At 35.3% G+C, this 16137-nt stretch overlaps 1 protein-coding gene across 1 annotated transcript in view; it reads left to right on the forward strand.

The window, feature by feature from the left end:
• LOC123535020 (protocadherin Fat 4-like) overlaps positions 1 to 16137 on the forward strand; it is a 32547-nt gene that overhangs the window by 1173 nt on the left and 15237 nt on the right. Inside the window, exons 2-13 of the mRNA XM_053519318.1 lie at positions 1664 to 1732; positions 2982 to 3140; positions 3758 to 3827; positions 4258 to 4415; positions 6097 to 6276; positions 7090 to 7217; positions 9455 to 9653; positions 10763 to 10924; positions 12242 to 12385; positions 13931 to 14056; positions 14533 to 14715; positions 15441 to 15634. Of these exons, the coding sequence (XP_053375293.1) occupies positions 1664 to 1732; positions 2982 to 3140; positions 3758 to 3827; positions 4258 to 4415; positions 6097 to 6276; positions 7090 to 7217; positions 9455 to 9653; positions 10763 to 10924; positions 12242 to 12385; positions 13931 to 14056; positions 14533 to 14715; positions 15441 to 15634 (1772 nt within the window). The remainder of the gene's footprint in view (positions 1 to 1663; positions 1733 to 2981; positions 3141 to 3757; positions 3828 to 4257; positions 4416 to 6096; positions 6277 to 7089; positions 7218 to 9454; positions 9654 to 10762; positions 10925 to 12241; positions 12386 to 13930; positions 14057 to 14532; positions 14716 to 15440; positions 15635 to 16137) is intronic.

Raw genomic sequence — 16137 nt, forward strand, 5'->3', positions numbered from 1 at the left:
TCTGTACTCCGGTTCAACTATCTAGAATTGCCTCCCGCATTACGTACAAAATGCAACTCCAGTAAAACATTTTAAATTCTAAAATAGAGCAAATTTCATAGTAGCTATAATAGCTCTTGACTTATTGATCGATTATTATGATTTTTGTTATATGTTTTGTGTAAATGCATGTAATTGTTTATGTCCTCATGGGAGACGTGTTCCCTCTTAAAATAAGGTATTATTATCTTTATTATTATTATTATTTTGTTTTCGGTAGCATATATACTGCAGCCATAAAGTATTCTAATTTTGAATGACTTGTTAGTATCAGACTCAAATGCGTCAGTTCATGATTTACAATATGTACAACGTCGTATTGGTAAAATTTAACACTGGGACCTGAGTGAGTGAGTGTTGGGTTTTACGGCGAATCGACATAAAATGGTCATATATCGAATGCACCAATATTGGTCAGAGATATGTTTTACAGCTTTAATCACAAAAGTAGTCTTTAAATGACGTGAGACGTCCTTGAAAAGTCTTCCACTACTTGGACTCAGTGTTCTAGGTCTTTTAGATCATGTAGTCCATTCAGTGTATCTGTATAACAAATTCCTCGAAAGACGGTGTTGGGGCGTGAGGCCGGTGTTGCTTATTTCATTTACCTCTTTGAAAAGTGTCAAACGAGTTTGTTTTCAAGAGGCACAAAATATTGAAACACATTATTTGTGTACGTCAACAGACAGTTACATCTGTGCTTCAGGATTTTTTAATCAGAACTAATACAGAAAAATAGTTTCGTAGTAAGTGGGGCTGTGGTAAGGAGGTTGGACTTCAGTACTAGCGGTCCGGGTTAAAATTCCCGTTTGTAACTGATATCAAGACTAGTTTTCAGTTCTAGATGAATATTTATATTTGTACTGTTTCCAGCAATATAGGCCTACACTGAATGCTGAGGAGATATGACACCTGTAGGCTTGACTGGAAATACGTGTCATGTGGGGAGTTTCGTCGACTATCGACGTTAAATAAGAAACTTTTTTACCTTTAACAATTATTGATGGAAATCAGATAATAAGTAATTTGTCAAAAGCGTCAAACGTCTGCTAATCTTTGTATATGTTCGATGCATGTCTCATGATGAGGGCGAGGGTTTGCATACAAATAACAGGTGTGTTTTTCAACTAATTGTTTCAAGGCGGTGCCTCCACTGTATTCCAGTATTTGCATATTTCGTTCTTGGTGTCTTACTGTTTTGCTTTGCCTATGCATTCAATGTAAATGTTTGTCGTCTACACATATATACGTACTCTGATATAAGGCTTTGTTTCTGAAGGAAGGGGAAGGCGGCTACTTTCTAGAACAAAACTATTTCATTTACTTTATGGTACATTTTTCCTTGTACATTTTCGTTGACTTGACTTGGTAATTTCTTTTCTTATTTCATGCTTGTCATGTTTTCTGATTATCATGACACGTTTCAAGTATCCATGAATTTGTGTCAAGTACACATTTTAGCTACAGTCTATAACACGGCATTGATTTTCTGTTGTTTTCTGCCTCTTTGTCATACTAGAGAATTTTCTAGCTCCTTAAAATCCATGATGCTGCCATATAGATAGCGTTACCTTTAGACAGACAGATGATATTGAAGCTAATATAAAACGTCATTGTATTTCAGGTATAAGACACTGCACCACTTCTGATGTATTTGGGCCTTCCTCCACAACAGGTGGAACAGCAGGCACAGGTTTGTATCTGCTTGTCCTTGTATAAACACACACCTCTATTTTCATGGTATACCTGTTACTATATGTCTTGCGATATTCGCTTGCACTTTAAGTCTCAAATTTGTAAGCACCTCCATTATATTTGCTTGGTAACTAAGTACTGTTGTTTCTATCTTGATGTTTTGGAGAGCTTTTTCTTTTATTCTTTTTTTTTTATACAATCTTGGTATACTTCTAAAGATGCTTTAATTTCTTTTATATATATATTCTATGGTTGTTTCGGGATTCAGTACTTCATCTACATTCGATACAATATAACAATTTTCGCCATCGTCTTTCATAAACGTTACGTTCTTGTAGATATTATGGAGTTTTTGTTCATGAAACGTTGTACACTCTGTATACTTGTAGAAATCATATAAGTATCCTTCATTCAGCGTCGAGTACATGCATATATTATAGAGTTATGAAACATATTATACTTGTACCTATTGCATATGTTACTAAATATAGTAACAAATTTGCACTGGATTTAAACGTATATGAGCAGCATGAAGCCGATATTATAACGTTTGTGTGAGCTGGTGTGCCCGATATTGATATCAGGCACACTTCCGGGTGAGCAGAACATCCAAATTATATACGTGGGCTAAAGCCCTTGGGCCAATACCTCTTCCTGCATGCTGTTATCGCCTTAAGGCACACAATCACTGTATAATAACCACTACATATTATATTTTAGAGTTGTTTTAAAGAACGTTAAATAATTACAGATGATATATTGTTATCCTGCATGAAACAGTCTGTATTTGCACATACTACATAGCTTTGTCCTTCATGGCATAGTAAGCATAATAAACATAATGGTTCATTAAGTAAAACGCTATATCTGTATATACATGTCATACATAGGCCTACAGATGTCATTGCATTGTCCTTCAGGAAACTTTATGACTATGCACATGTAGATACAATAGCATTGTCCTTCATGAAACAATATGTACTTGCAGATACCATAGCGTTGTTCTTGAAGCCATTTTATGTAGTTGTAGATACCATAGCGTTGTCCTTCAGGAAACCGTTTGCATTTGTAGATATCAAGATATCAAAGCCTTTTCCTTTACGAAATAACATGTACTTGCAGAATCCATAGCCTTGTCCTTCAGAAAATTTTATGTTCTTGTAGATATTGTGACGATATCCTTCATAAAACGTTATGTACTTGTATATATTATAGGAACGTGCCATTTATATGTTTTTTCCTTGCAGCCACATCTTACCTGATGCAAGATGAAGAGTACCAGATTGATTGTTGCGGAGTTGTCAACAGTGTTTCTTTCAGTGGTACTGGTGGCGCCGTCACACTTCAAATTTGGAGACAAAACGCTAACACAGACTTTGAACTAATAAGTACACAAGATTATACACGTAAGTCTAATAAGATATTATACACGTTAGTTTAATAAGATTATAAACGTAAGTTGAATAAGATATTATACACGTAAGTTTAATAAGGTCATGCACGTTAAGTTTAATAATATTATACACGTAAGTTTGATAAGAGATTATACACGTAAGTTTAATAAGTTTATACACGTAAGTTTAATAAGATTATACACGTAAGTTAAATGTTCTTAGATCTGAAGTAAACTTCAGGAATGATACTCTTGTCGCGCTGACTGTGTACACTTGACTACCCGTGCATATGTATTGTTTTGATTCTGTGACTATCCAAACTGACTACACTGCTTCGTGATCTAGCGGCTATGAAATTTGACAAGGCTTTCTTTCTGACCGACGAATATATGCAATGATCGGCTATGTCGAATTAAAAAACCCTTTATATTTCAAATATGTATTAACATGAAACAAAGATGTTTCTTACTAATCTCAAATAAAGGATATATTCAAGAGTTATCTACGGAATTTTATTGATCGAGTTGTAAGTGATTTATAAATTCTGCTTTACAGTCATGTTAAACTGTTACAAAAAGTAGCACGTAGTGACTATCCGTTATATTTTGTTTTCTAAAATATTGTTTTAGTTTCGGGTTCATCATTCACACCAGACGACGATAAACGTGTGTCATTTCGGGAAGGGGATCTCTTCGGGTGGTAAGTCGGTTTCCTGTATTTCAACAAGCCGGTTATATTTTACGGATGAAGTTATTTAATATGAATAAAACTTCGATGGGCTATTCAGACTAAAATATGTATGAGGTGAGATGTATGCTATATATCAAACAGAAAATTCGAAGGTATACTAGAGCATATGTTTTTTTGAAACGGCATTTAAAATTTATAACTGGGACCACAGTTTCTCCTATTCGTTAGTGAGATGCATGCTGTACATCTAACAGCAAATTCAAAATTATAGAACAACAGTTGTTTTTTTTTTTTTTGAAACGCAGTCTAAGATTCCTCACTTTAACCACAGCTTCTAACACACAGTTACACATCCATCCTACGAACTAAAATTCCAGTATGTACAACACTTATCGTTTAGTAGTATTAGATTGTTTAATGTTCTGTTCTGCCATTAAAGGACAGGTGGATCGATAAACAAAGCAGTTGCTGCAACCAAATACCTAAGCTGGACGTCATCAAGCGTGACGGCGACATCTGTTGGTGACACGCATGCGTGGTACGGTGAGACTATTGACAAAGGAAACGAGTACTTGATGAAGATTGTCGCAAGGGAATGTAAGTGCAAGCAAAACTGTAGGAATATCAAACCGTGATCAAAAACTGATAAAAAACCTATCTGAAGCTCTGTTCAATTGCACAATATGCAATGCACTGGCAAAGATATTGAGTTTTATGCAACTGCGAGGTTTAGCGGCCATCTTGGCGGCCACCTTTTAGTTCCTCCGAGCGCACCATGATTAGAGACTATCACTCTCAATTTTCTGGCACTTCAGACAACCACTTACACAATGCTACAAAGGTTTTTAGTGGATCTCTCATGCACACATTAGACTGATATTGAGATATTCACCTCGTCATATTTTAGGTCCTGTAGGTTACCTTGTTTATTTTCTACTTATCGCATAGTGCGGCAATTTTCCTTTGATCTTTGCAGTATGTATAACATGGTAACACACATTAATACTACAAAATCTGTGCTGATATTTTACAAAACTGTTACGATATATATCAACATAGAAATCTCTATAGAGTTTCATTAGAAAGAAACTGTTGTGATATATATCAACACAGTAAAACTGTTCCGATATATATCGCAACACTTTTTTCTTATCGTGGCCAGGTCCTATCGAGGGAGTATAATTTTTTCCTTTCAAAGAAGAAATGATTTTAGCTCCAATTTACAGTTCACAGAGAAAGAATTATCACAAACACCTACATTTATAAAGTAAAAGAATAAATAAACTAGAATATCAAAGACTCGATAGTAATCGCCAAATTCAGAAATACGTACATGAAATTCTGAGATTTCTCAAAGTTTCTTTTTCTTTGATTTTTTTTTTACAAACAAAACAACAAGTTTTACAATATGTTTGGCCAATGAAGTGCAAAGATTTAAAACCAGTGCAGAAATCTGTTGGATACTTTTATCTGGGAAACACATTTTCTAAAACAGAAGTTTTAGTGTTTCAGTCAGCGAGACGCAGAAAGGGAATCAACAGAGTAAAAATAATAATAAACAAATTTAAATGAAAATAATATATAAATTTTAATGATAAAACTATGCGATAAAACAGTTATAATGTGTCATGCTCGTGTGTTACGAGGCTATATCAGAGCTAGGGGTACATCTCGGTATTTTTCTCTGCACATATCTGTCTCGGCCTACCGGCCTCGACGATATGTGCAGAGAAAAATACCGAGATGTACCCCTAGCTCTGATATATCCTCGTAACACACTCTCACACATACTATAACTATTACATATCTGGTTTAAGAGGGATCGGACTAGCGATCGGCCTATATCAACATTACAATTTCATGTCTTAGCAAATACATGTATAAAACACCCATAAATGCGTATGTATACGCAAATAATTTACTATATCTAGTAAATATGCGGAATTTCATATAGACACGTTGAAAACGTTTATTCTATGCGAATCACATACATTTAATTTTCATAAAAAAAGAAGAAAGAAAAGCATTGCAAGTCGAACAAAAAGAGAAAAACCTATCTCTTGCTCTAACTTCAACATTTGATTCGTTAGTAGACATTGATATTTTCATTTTCCCAGATATGGATATTAACATGACAGGTGCTGACTACTTGCTATTTCCATTACTTCATTGCGGGGACATCCAGACATAATTTTATATGTGCGGATATCTAGACATAATTCAATTTGCTGGAATATCTAGACTTAACGTAAATTAGCTATTAATTCTCTAACTTCAGCAACGGCCCCTTATTTCAAGAATCTGCCTACAACACTGAACTACGCAGATACGGAGCTACTGGTGGGTGGAGTTATATTATTGACCCTGTCTTATAACGATATTGACCCGGATGACGCCACGGATCTAACTATTTCAGTGTCTCCTGCCTGGAGCGATCTATTTGAACTCACAACAGGAAGTACGTTAGTTTAAAGGTGCACAACCCTTAACTAAACAAAACCTTGATATGATATCTGTATGCACCAGGTGAGATGTCGGTCGTATTTACTTTGATTATCGATATGTGGGCTCAGTAAATCATGTTCAAGGTCAGCGATGTAAAATATGGTGGGCGTAGGTATGAGTTTATGTAGGTATGAGCTCTGGTTACAAATAAAAAAGAATTATAGAAATATGATACCAAGCTATTTACTTACTGCTACTCATTCACGTAAAGTATATTAATCAGACTGCTGTGGTTGCCCAGGAGAGATAATTGTGGCTAAACATGACGATTTAATAAAAGACATTTTGTCCTCCACCTCTGATTCATACATGTGGGAAGTTGGCAGTTACTTGCGGAGAACGGGTTTGTACTGGTACAGAATCCGTGAACACTGGTTAGGTTAACTGCTCGCCGTTGCATAACTAAAATACTGTTGTAAACGGTGTTAACCCAAGACAAACAAACAAATAAAAAAAAAAAACGTTACCGTAAAAAAAAGGAGTGTTCACCGTGAACACTGTCTCATATTTACACACCATGTGACAGTTCCAGTATTCAGTGTTAGATTTGATATTGAAAATATGATCAATATTTACAGAAAATACTAGGGAAGTTCCGATGTAAACTGAACACAAGTCAGTTTAACTACAGTAGTTTTATAATTGAACGAATATGTAAATAAGGTATCAGAAACGTTTAATCAAGTAATGAGAAAAAAAATAATCTTGCCGCTACTGGCAAACTGCATAGCTGTGATGTCAGAGTAATCTGTTAAATGTTTTGCAGCGACCCCGAATTTAGTAAAAACCAAGGAGAGCCTTGGACCAGGAACATACCTGCCAGTATTCCGTATTGAGGAGGGGCATTGTGGACAAACCGCGTCCTCCACCTTAACAGTTTCAGTGACAGACAGTGTAAGTTACTTCTGTTTGCCTCCCAGTATTACAAAGCCAAATGTTTTTTGGGGAAAAATACTGGTAAATGAACAAATAATCATGGCTGAAAAAGTGAAAATCTAAGTCTGCTTTCATTAAATCTAACACGGTATTCAAGATATTTTTAGGTATTAGATACCTAATAGTGTACCTCCTTTTGAAGAGTATTCAATTCCTACCATAAACCTACTTTTGACTTAAATTTTTCAAGGGGGCATAGGTTCAAGCCCCACTGATACCAAATTATTTCCCTTACATTCCCTTTTCCAGAAAGCTTTTACGATTTTCTAGACTCATTATACAAAATTGGAAATTTTTGATTTGATAAACTGCTTTCTTGCTGTTCAAAGTGAATTTACCTCTGAAACAGAAGGGGACAGAGTTAGACTTCTTTAAAAAATACTGCGTTACATGCGGTAAAAGTTCTCTATCTTGCCTTTACTCTTTAGATTACATATTGTGGAAGAAAAAATGTAGGTAGGTTTTACTTCTGCCCCAAGCTTATTTTTGAATGAAGTGTCAAAATTTTAAACAATCCCACAAGACTCGACCTTAATTTTACTATGTTGGAGTAAGAATTCTGTCTCATTAAATCCTTTTACTTGAGGCACCCTAGTTTACTGACAGTTTTTTGTTTGTTTTATAATTGTTTACCAATAGTTTGACGTTTCTTTCATTAAAATTAATGGCATAATGAATTCTCAGCAATCATTTTGGACAATGGTCATCACTTTGTACATTGTCTCTACTTGAGCAAATAACTAAGTAACATGAAGCGTTACTATTGTCAAGTCAGAAATGTGAAGCGCTTCTGTAAACAAGTACTAGTAAGTAATTATGAAGCTCTACTGTGCACAAGTAAGTAACATGAAGCGTTACTATTGACAAGTAAGTAATATGAAGCGCTGCTGTCAACAAGTACTAGTAAGTAGTTATGAAGCTCTACTGTGCACTTGTAAGTAAGTAACATGAAGCGCTACTGTTGTCAAGTAAGTAATTATAAAGCGAATCTTTCGACAAGGAAGTAAGTGAAGCGCTACTGTCGACTATGGTGGCATATTTCTGCCAACCACATATCCACTTATTTATGTAGACAGTTTTCTCTAAAAATGTCACATATCCAGTTATTATCTGGCAATTGGCAAAATTGCGTGTTATCCAGATAATTAAGTTAACAGGAAAAAACTGCCTGTTAGTGCCTACTTCTACCATTCACATATTCACATAAATAAGTGGTTATTGTGAAAGTTTTTAATGATATCCAGTTAATAATCGTACCCAAATTGGCGATTAACGATTAGACTTTTCGTCCAGTGTACGGAATTGTCACGGTATAGAATATTGAAACGGGGAGAAAATGTATAGGTGGCCGGGTAGCTCAGTCGGTAGAGTATTGGAACGGTATTCTGAGGTCCCTGGTTCGAGTCCCGGATTGGCTGCATATTTTTCTCATCCAGTGACATTTGGCCCCAACGTGGGGCCGTGACGGCATTACACTGGTAAGTCCCCGACGCCTATATTGATATATAAAGTACCGACTGAAATTCGAGGACGAATTTCACAATGGTGGGGAAATATGTCACGGTATAGAACTTGAATATTGAAACGGGGAGAAAACGTGTAGGCGGCCGGGTAGCTCAGTCGGTAGATTACCGGAACGGAATTCCGAGGCCACTGGTTCGAGTCTCGGTCTGGCTTCACATTTTTCTCACCCGTGACAGAATGAATGAGTGTATATCCACCTTATCCCCTACCACCACCCCTACCACCACCCCTAATGGTGTGTGCCAATAGATAGGACTTGGAATTATAAATTTGCATAATTGTTATGCCCCTTTTTATGTATTTTCATTTATTCCGTAATGATTGGGGACAATTACGGGATATTGCCAATCATAGCTGACTAACTGACAAAAATCAAGATACCTAGTTAACGTAAGTGAATATGTGGATGGCAGTAGTAGGCACTAACAGGCAGTTTTGTCCTGTTAAGATACTAATAAGTGGATAACAAGCAGTTTTGTCACTTGCCAGATAATAACTAGATAAGTGACATTTTTACGAAATATTTCGAGATAAATAAGTGGATATGTGGTTGGCAGTAGTATGCTACCATAGTCGACAAGTGAATTACATAAGAAGTTTATTTTTAAAAGGCTGTCAACAAATGAACTCTATTATATAATTCTAGAACCTTTTGATTGTTATATTTTAAGGCGCCATCAATAGACAATCTTCCTGGTTTCGCAACTGTTCACGAAGATGACGAAGATGAGGCCCTGTTGCACACTGTGACCATGTCCGACCCCACCAGCCAGGCTATGTGGTGCAGGGAAAGTGATTGGACAATAGGCAGTGGTACTGGAGAAAAACCATTTATTGTAAAAATGATATCAACTGCTGCTGGCAGTTCACGTAAGTACAGATTATTATTACTCTTTATATTTACAAACTCTATAGTATATAATCAGTCAGTTTGTATGTTGGATCTTATGAATAATCGTATGAGTAACATATTATAAATTTACAGTGATTAATTAAATGCGAAAAGATAGTTCTGAACGTTTGTTAAACCGGAAGTGATTGCGCAGCGTCATTTATCCGGAAAACGTAGAATCAAGCCGGAAATAAAGATCATTTTATGAATTAATGGCAACCCGTGATGGCTCTGCTATTATCTTTCTAAAGATAAAATATGATATTAAAACATTTTACACGTTTTAATTAATTCCAAACAATGTTTTAAAATTAGTTTAAAACGTGCGGTTAATTTTAATCATGGTCAAATATCTTAAAATCAAGCGAACGGACACATTTATTTTATTTACCATATTTAAGGCCATATGTATATTTACAATTGTAAGAAGTTTCATTAAAATCTACAACGTAGAAAACTTTCTATTCGCGAAAATGTTATGAAAGTTGTGATTTTCCCTTAGACTCCCATTATGAAAAATTGCGTGAGGTCCGAATTTTTCAGACTAGCAAAACATCAAGCACACGACCACAAAGTATATTCTAAAGTTTTGAAAAATCAGGGTTTAATCAAATTCTACATTGATCTACCTTTTCCAGATATAGTACTGCCAAAGCAAAACTATATATATTAGAATACTAAACCTGTTAGCAGTCGCAATTACTTATCATCTGGTTTGTTAGTTACCCTCCACGGAAATATTAGGAGTCACGCCTTCCCCAATTTATCATGTTGGACCCATATATTTCCATGAGGGTACTTACAAACCCTATTATTGATTTGTTTTATCGAACACATATTCATAGCCTAGATCGGCATAGAAGTCTACTGACCCTCCACAGAAATAGAGGGGATCAGAACGTGACAACTTGTTTAGCAATGAAAATGATAGACTCTTACGGGTGGTAAAACATTTTGTGGCGCTACAGTTCGTGGTCAAGTTTCAGCTCTGAAAATTAGTCCCAATGTATTTTGAGGCAGAAATTATTGTGTTACAATTGACATCGGTTTGTATGATATCAAGAAATTAAGTCCTATATTCCTTCAGAGGCTGGGATTTACCTAATAGAAGATCCAAAATTAGATTATGATGCGACTCCAACCTATGACCTAACCATTGAGTGTATGGACACGTATGGCAATACCGTCACAGGAACGTTCTGGGTCAATGTAATCAAAAACCAGCTACCAATCTTCACAAATATTCCAAGTGAGTTTTTTTTCTTTGCTAAAGCAAGTTTAAGTATTATAATCTGGATAAAACAGAAGAAAGTCATTTTTATAATATGAGCCGTGCCATGAGAAAACCAACATAATGGGTTTGCGACCAGCATGGATCCAGACCAGCCTGCGCATCCGCGCAGTCTGGTCAGGATCTATGCTGTTCGCTAACTGTTTCTCTAATTGCAATAGGCTTTGAAAGCGAACAGCATGGAGCCTGACCAGACTGCGCGGATGCGCAGTCTGGTCTGGATCCATGCTGGTCGCATACCCACTATGTTGGTTTTCTCATGGCACGGATAATATGTTCCTGATGTCTGCACTCTCATCATTTAAAGAAATATGATAGATCTTAACATTTTTGTTAATTCGTGATACACGGAGGATATTTTTGTTTCAGTGTAAAGTCAAAATATATTTCATATGCAAAAAGTGATATTCATGAGTGTAATATATTTCGATCATACATTTAAAACAAAAATTTATGATTGTCAATGGTTTTAATTAATTTTATCCAATGCGTGTATTGCGTCATGACGTCCAGGCCCGGTTCCAGAAATATTTTGGGGAAGGTGAGGAGGTGGGGATGGTGTTGGTCACCAGTTTAGAATGACGGCGTCACCGGGGAGGCGCATAGCACCGAGCGGGGATAGGTAGAGAGGGGGTGGGGTGGGGGGCTCAGCTCGTGTTATGCGGTCAGGGGTCTTCCCTTGGGAACTTTTTAAATATATGTATAAAATGGTGCCCCGCCTGGTGCATTTATGTGTGTGTATATTTTGAGGTACTGAGATTGGCACTCCCGTCATTTTATGGGGGTCAGGAGTGTCCCTGGGAAATTTGTGAAATATAGATTTTTGTTATGTTTGTTTAGGTATTTATATACTATATCTTCAGTGAAGTATATTTAGCGAAGAATTTCTGATCATTTTCATTTCATATTATTTCACAGTCCAGAGCAGCTTCGTAACAGTGAAAAAAAAAGAAATGTCGTTGAAACAATGAAAATATCAATATAAATCCATCGATATATTGCAGTACATGTATTTCACTGAATAGCATAAGGTATTACCATTTTTTAAATACCGACAATTATTTTGTAAAATATGGACTGGACTCAACAAATCAATAATTTCAATCTCCCTACATTTCTTTGAATATTATTTGTTCAATTTTCATAATGCATTATTTGACATTTTCTTTGGCGGCATGTATCATATATACGTACAGTTGTATTGTAGAACTCTTTTTATTGAAATAACTTTAGAAGTAATTTTCATTAAATAAATTGAGAAAAATGTTTTCACAGACATGGTTGAAGTTGATGCCTCTACTTTGGTACTTGGGACAGTAGTGTTCACAGTTTCAACGACGGACGAGGACTCGGATCAGATAACATTTACGGACACAACATGTAACCCGTCAGGCTCGTGTCCGTTTTCTCTGCTAGATTGTAAGTTCACAAAATAGTTGTTAAAATTCTAGTTTAAAATTTTACGAAAGTGTTGTTAAAGATATACCATTTGAAAATATGAGCAAGTACTACACATACTAAGTTTATACAGATTTAAAATATACATAGCTGTGTGTAGCAATGCATTCGCTTTGAGTACTTACATAATACATGTATGACTAAGCATTGTAAAAATGTGTACTACCAATAAAAAAAACAGAAAGATTTTTAGCAAAGAACGGTTAATGCATGACATTTAGTTATGAAATACCAATATAGCATATTTAGTAAAAGTTTTAAAATGCGTTTAAGGAGGGACTGCTATTTTTGAAGGAAATATCTGATCTAGAAATAAAATGCTTTGAATTAGTGGATATCTTTTAAGTATACATGTAATATATTTATGAGTACAGAACTTTTCAATCTCGATATGACAAGTTCTTTAACCGTTCAGCCGTCTATTTTACATGAAATTCTTTATCTTAAAGTGGGAGCAAGTGATCTTAATCACTCGGCCATGGGGACCCCAAAGTACAGTAAAACTTGCACTAAGGAGAAATGCCACAGTTGCCTATATGTATATAGGGTAAAAATTTCCTACGGACAGAATTTCTTTAAGCTTCATGTACTGACTTGGAAACAAGTTTAAAACAGAAATATATATCAAAAATCATAGGTACCCAGGCTTGATCTTGAATTTTCTGCCATTGAAAGTAGATTTTATTCAGTATTTTCCAATTTTCAAGGGCAGATAATTCATGACCAAGGTTGGGTTCCTATGATTTGTTTAATTTCATATTTCTGTTTTTGTTTTGATTCTCTGTCAGTAAAAAATGTTTAAAGAAGAATTTCCTTCTGTAAGAAATCTTTTGCCTCATGTCAATATAGAGACTGTTGCAAATGTCCTTAACTACGAACATGACAAAATGATACCGCAAAGTCCTAGTCTTTCCCATGGGTCAAATTTCTTTAAACTTTGTATACTGACTGCAAATAAAGTCTGAGACAAAAATAAAATTTAAAATACACAGTTATCTTGCCTTGATCTTGAAATATCTGCCCTTGAAAATTGGATTTTTTAGTATTTTTCTGACTTTCAAGGGCAGATAATTCAAGATCAAGCCTGGGTACCTACGATTTTTAATACACATTTCCGTTTTAAACTTGATTCTCAGTCAGTACACAAAGTTTAAAGAAATTCTGCCCGTAGGAAAATTTTTGCCTACATACATATAGGCAACTCCCCTTAAGAGAACACCTAAGGGAAGGACAGAGTTGGTTTCTTGATATAAAATAATTCGTTCTATAATAACACTAGTTTAAAAACAACTGAAAACGTGGTACCTTGATGAAAGCGGTCCCTTAATAGAAGTAGTCTCGTAAGCAAGTTTGTATGTAAAAGATGAAAAAAAAAGAAAACGATTTTCATGTTGCTCTAAAATTGTCAAAATGTTTTACAATAATTTGGTCCCTGTTTCATCCCTTCCTCAAATGCTGCTGCTGTATTAAGTTTGACTGAAACCTTCACTGTTTTGCATTATAAAGCTGGAGAGGTGCTGGCGAAAGAAAACTTGTTATTCCATACAGCTGCATCGTCCTACACTATGTCGATTACAGCTACTGATGTTCGGGATACTACTGTGGCTAGAGACCTCATAATTTATATCAAAAGTATCTTATAGTTCATATTTGATATAATCTACGATATTTATGTATTCTAAAGAAGCTATTGTATGTCATATACACGTTATCGTTCTTTAAATTTGTGAGTTTTTTATAGTTAAAAGTTCATAATGCTTTTGTTCTTAAGGTGGCTGCCATATTTTTACTATGAACAAAATTTTTACTGTGTGTTTGAATATTAATCAACGTTATCAACTATTCATTTGTGTGCATGTAGTGTTTATAACTGCGGCCGATCTGCTTTCTATCTTATCGGTGACTGAAAGAAACATTACATGAGTTCTGTGGCTGAACTTGTTGGTTGTGGATACATTTAATTTGATATGAAATTTGCTAAATATTTAAATTTCTGTTATATAGAACGTTAAACAAAATAATAGCAATTTAAAAGCAGAAGCAAAATAGCTATGAATCTTGAAATAAATATTCTCTATTATTCTAATTGTATACTGCCAACATTTCAGATGTAAACAATGATCCTACATTTTCCAATGTGAACGGACAGAGTGTATCCGTAGATGAAAACTCGGCTCTTGGAATGTCTCTGTACCAGATGTCAGCAACAGATGCAGACACCGCAGACTCTTTAACGTACTATATGACCATCGACGACCCAGAAGGATATAATCTATTTGAGCTGTCTTCGAGCAAGTATTACCTCTACCCTTAAGCTTGACGGAATACTGTCTATGATTCTTATATTTATTAATATTCTTTTTTTTCTGAAATTAAATTACACGTTTGTTCAGACTTCAGCGGATTGATTCAGCCTTTATAGGATTGATTCAGCCTTTATCGGATTAATTCAGCCCTTATCGGATTAATTCAGCCTTTATCGGACATTATAGGACTGATTCAGCCCTTATCGGATTGATTCAGCCCTTATCGATTGATTCAGCCTTTATCGGATTGCCTTTATCGGATTGGATTGATTCAGCCTTTATCTGATTGATTCAGCCTTTATCGGAATCCTCAAGTGTATGCAATTAGGTGTTAATGTGCTTGCCAATGTCGGAACTATAAGTTTTGAAACAATATGTCATTTACCTGTATTACAGCGCCTTTAGACAAATTAATAAAAGGCTTGGAGAAATAAAATTGACTCAGTTGAATGTAGAATTTCAAGCAACAAATAATATTTTATTGGGCATACTATGTCCCTTGTCATTAACAATATCCACAATTTAAAAATCAGTTTTGAGACAAGTTCCCATAAAATGCAATATTTTAGACTTGCGCACGGGATTAAGACTTGTGCCATGTAGGGATTGTAATTTTACGAAAATGTTTATTTCATATCAAGTGGTCAAGCAAATACATTAAAATTCTGTCTTGTTTTGTGTTTCTATTTTTTCAATAATTCTGACTACAGGCGGGGCGCTTACCACTCATTCAACATACAGTATTAACTTTGATATTCTCGCAACCACGTCTTACACGCTGACTGTATACGTCAATGACGCAAAAAAACAAGTGAGCGAGACTTTCACTGCCTCTATCAACAACGTAAACGAAGCGCCGGCCTTTCTGTCGTCAGAGTACCTGGTTACACAAAATGAAGGTGGGGTAAGTGTTGCCTATAGAAAATGTGCAGAATAAACAATTCAATAGCCAAGTTGATCTGATGGCATTCATTAAGTACTGGAAGGCTGGCTATAATTTCTGTCATATTGGTGAGGTTTGATCTGAGTGTCAAGCATATACTTGTTCTTACATGTTAATACAAACGTGAAAAGATTTTATTGTTTTAGAAAATGTATCATGAAGAATAGATAAAGGCTGTTTATTCTTTTTGATGAGACTTTACATCGATGTACTTTATACGGTGCTTTATATTCTGCACGTAAAATATAACGTGGGTATAATCATCAGAAAATGAGGTTTGTCTGTACCTTACACTAGCCCCCAAAGCCTCTATAATGACAGTTAGAAGCTGACATGAGGAGTTGCCCATACTGGCAACGGTGTAATACTATAGGTTAATTTATTTGTCAATTTGGCAGTTCATAATTATAGTCGACAAGAAAAAAATGAAGCCTTTGTAACTATGAAAGAATTTTGAAGTCCAC

The sequence above is a fragment of the Mercenaria mercenaria genome, chromosome 12, assembly GCF_021730395.1.
Source record: "Mercenaria mercenaria strain notata chromosome 12, MADL_Memer_1, whole genome shotgun sequence".
In the NCBI taxonomy this organism is placed as follows: Eukaryota; Metazoa; Mollusca; class Bivalvia; order Venerida; family Veneridae; genus Mercenaria; species Mercenaria mercenaria.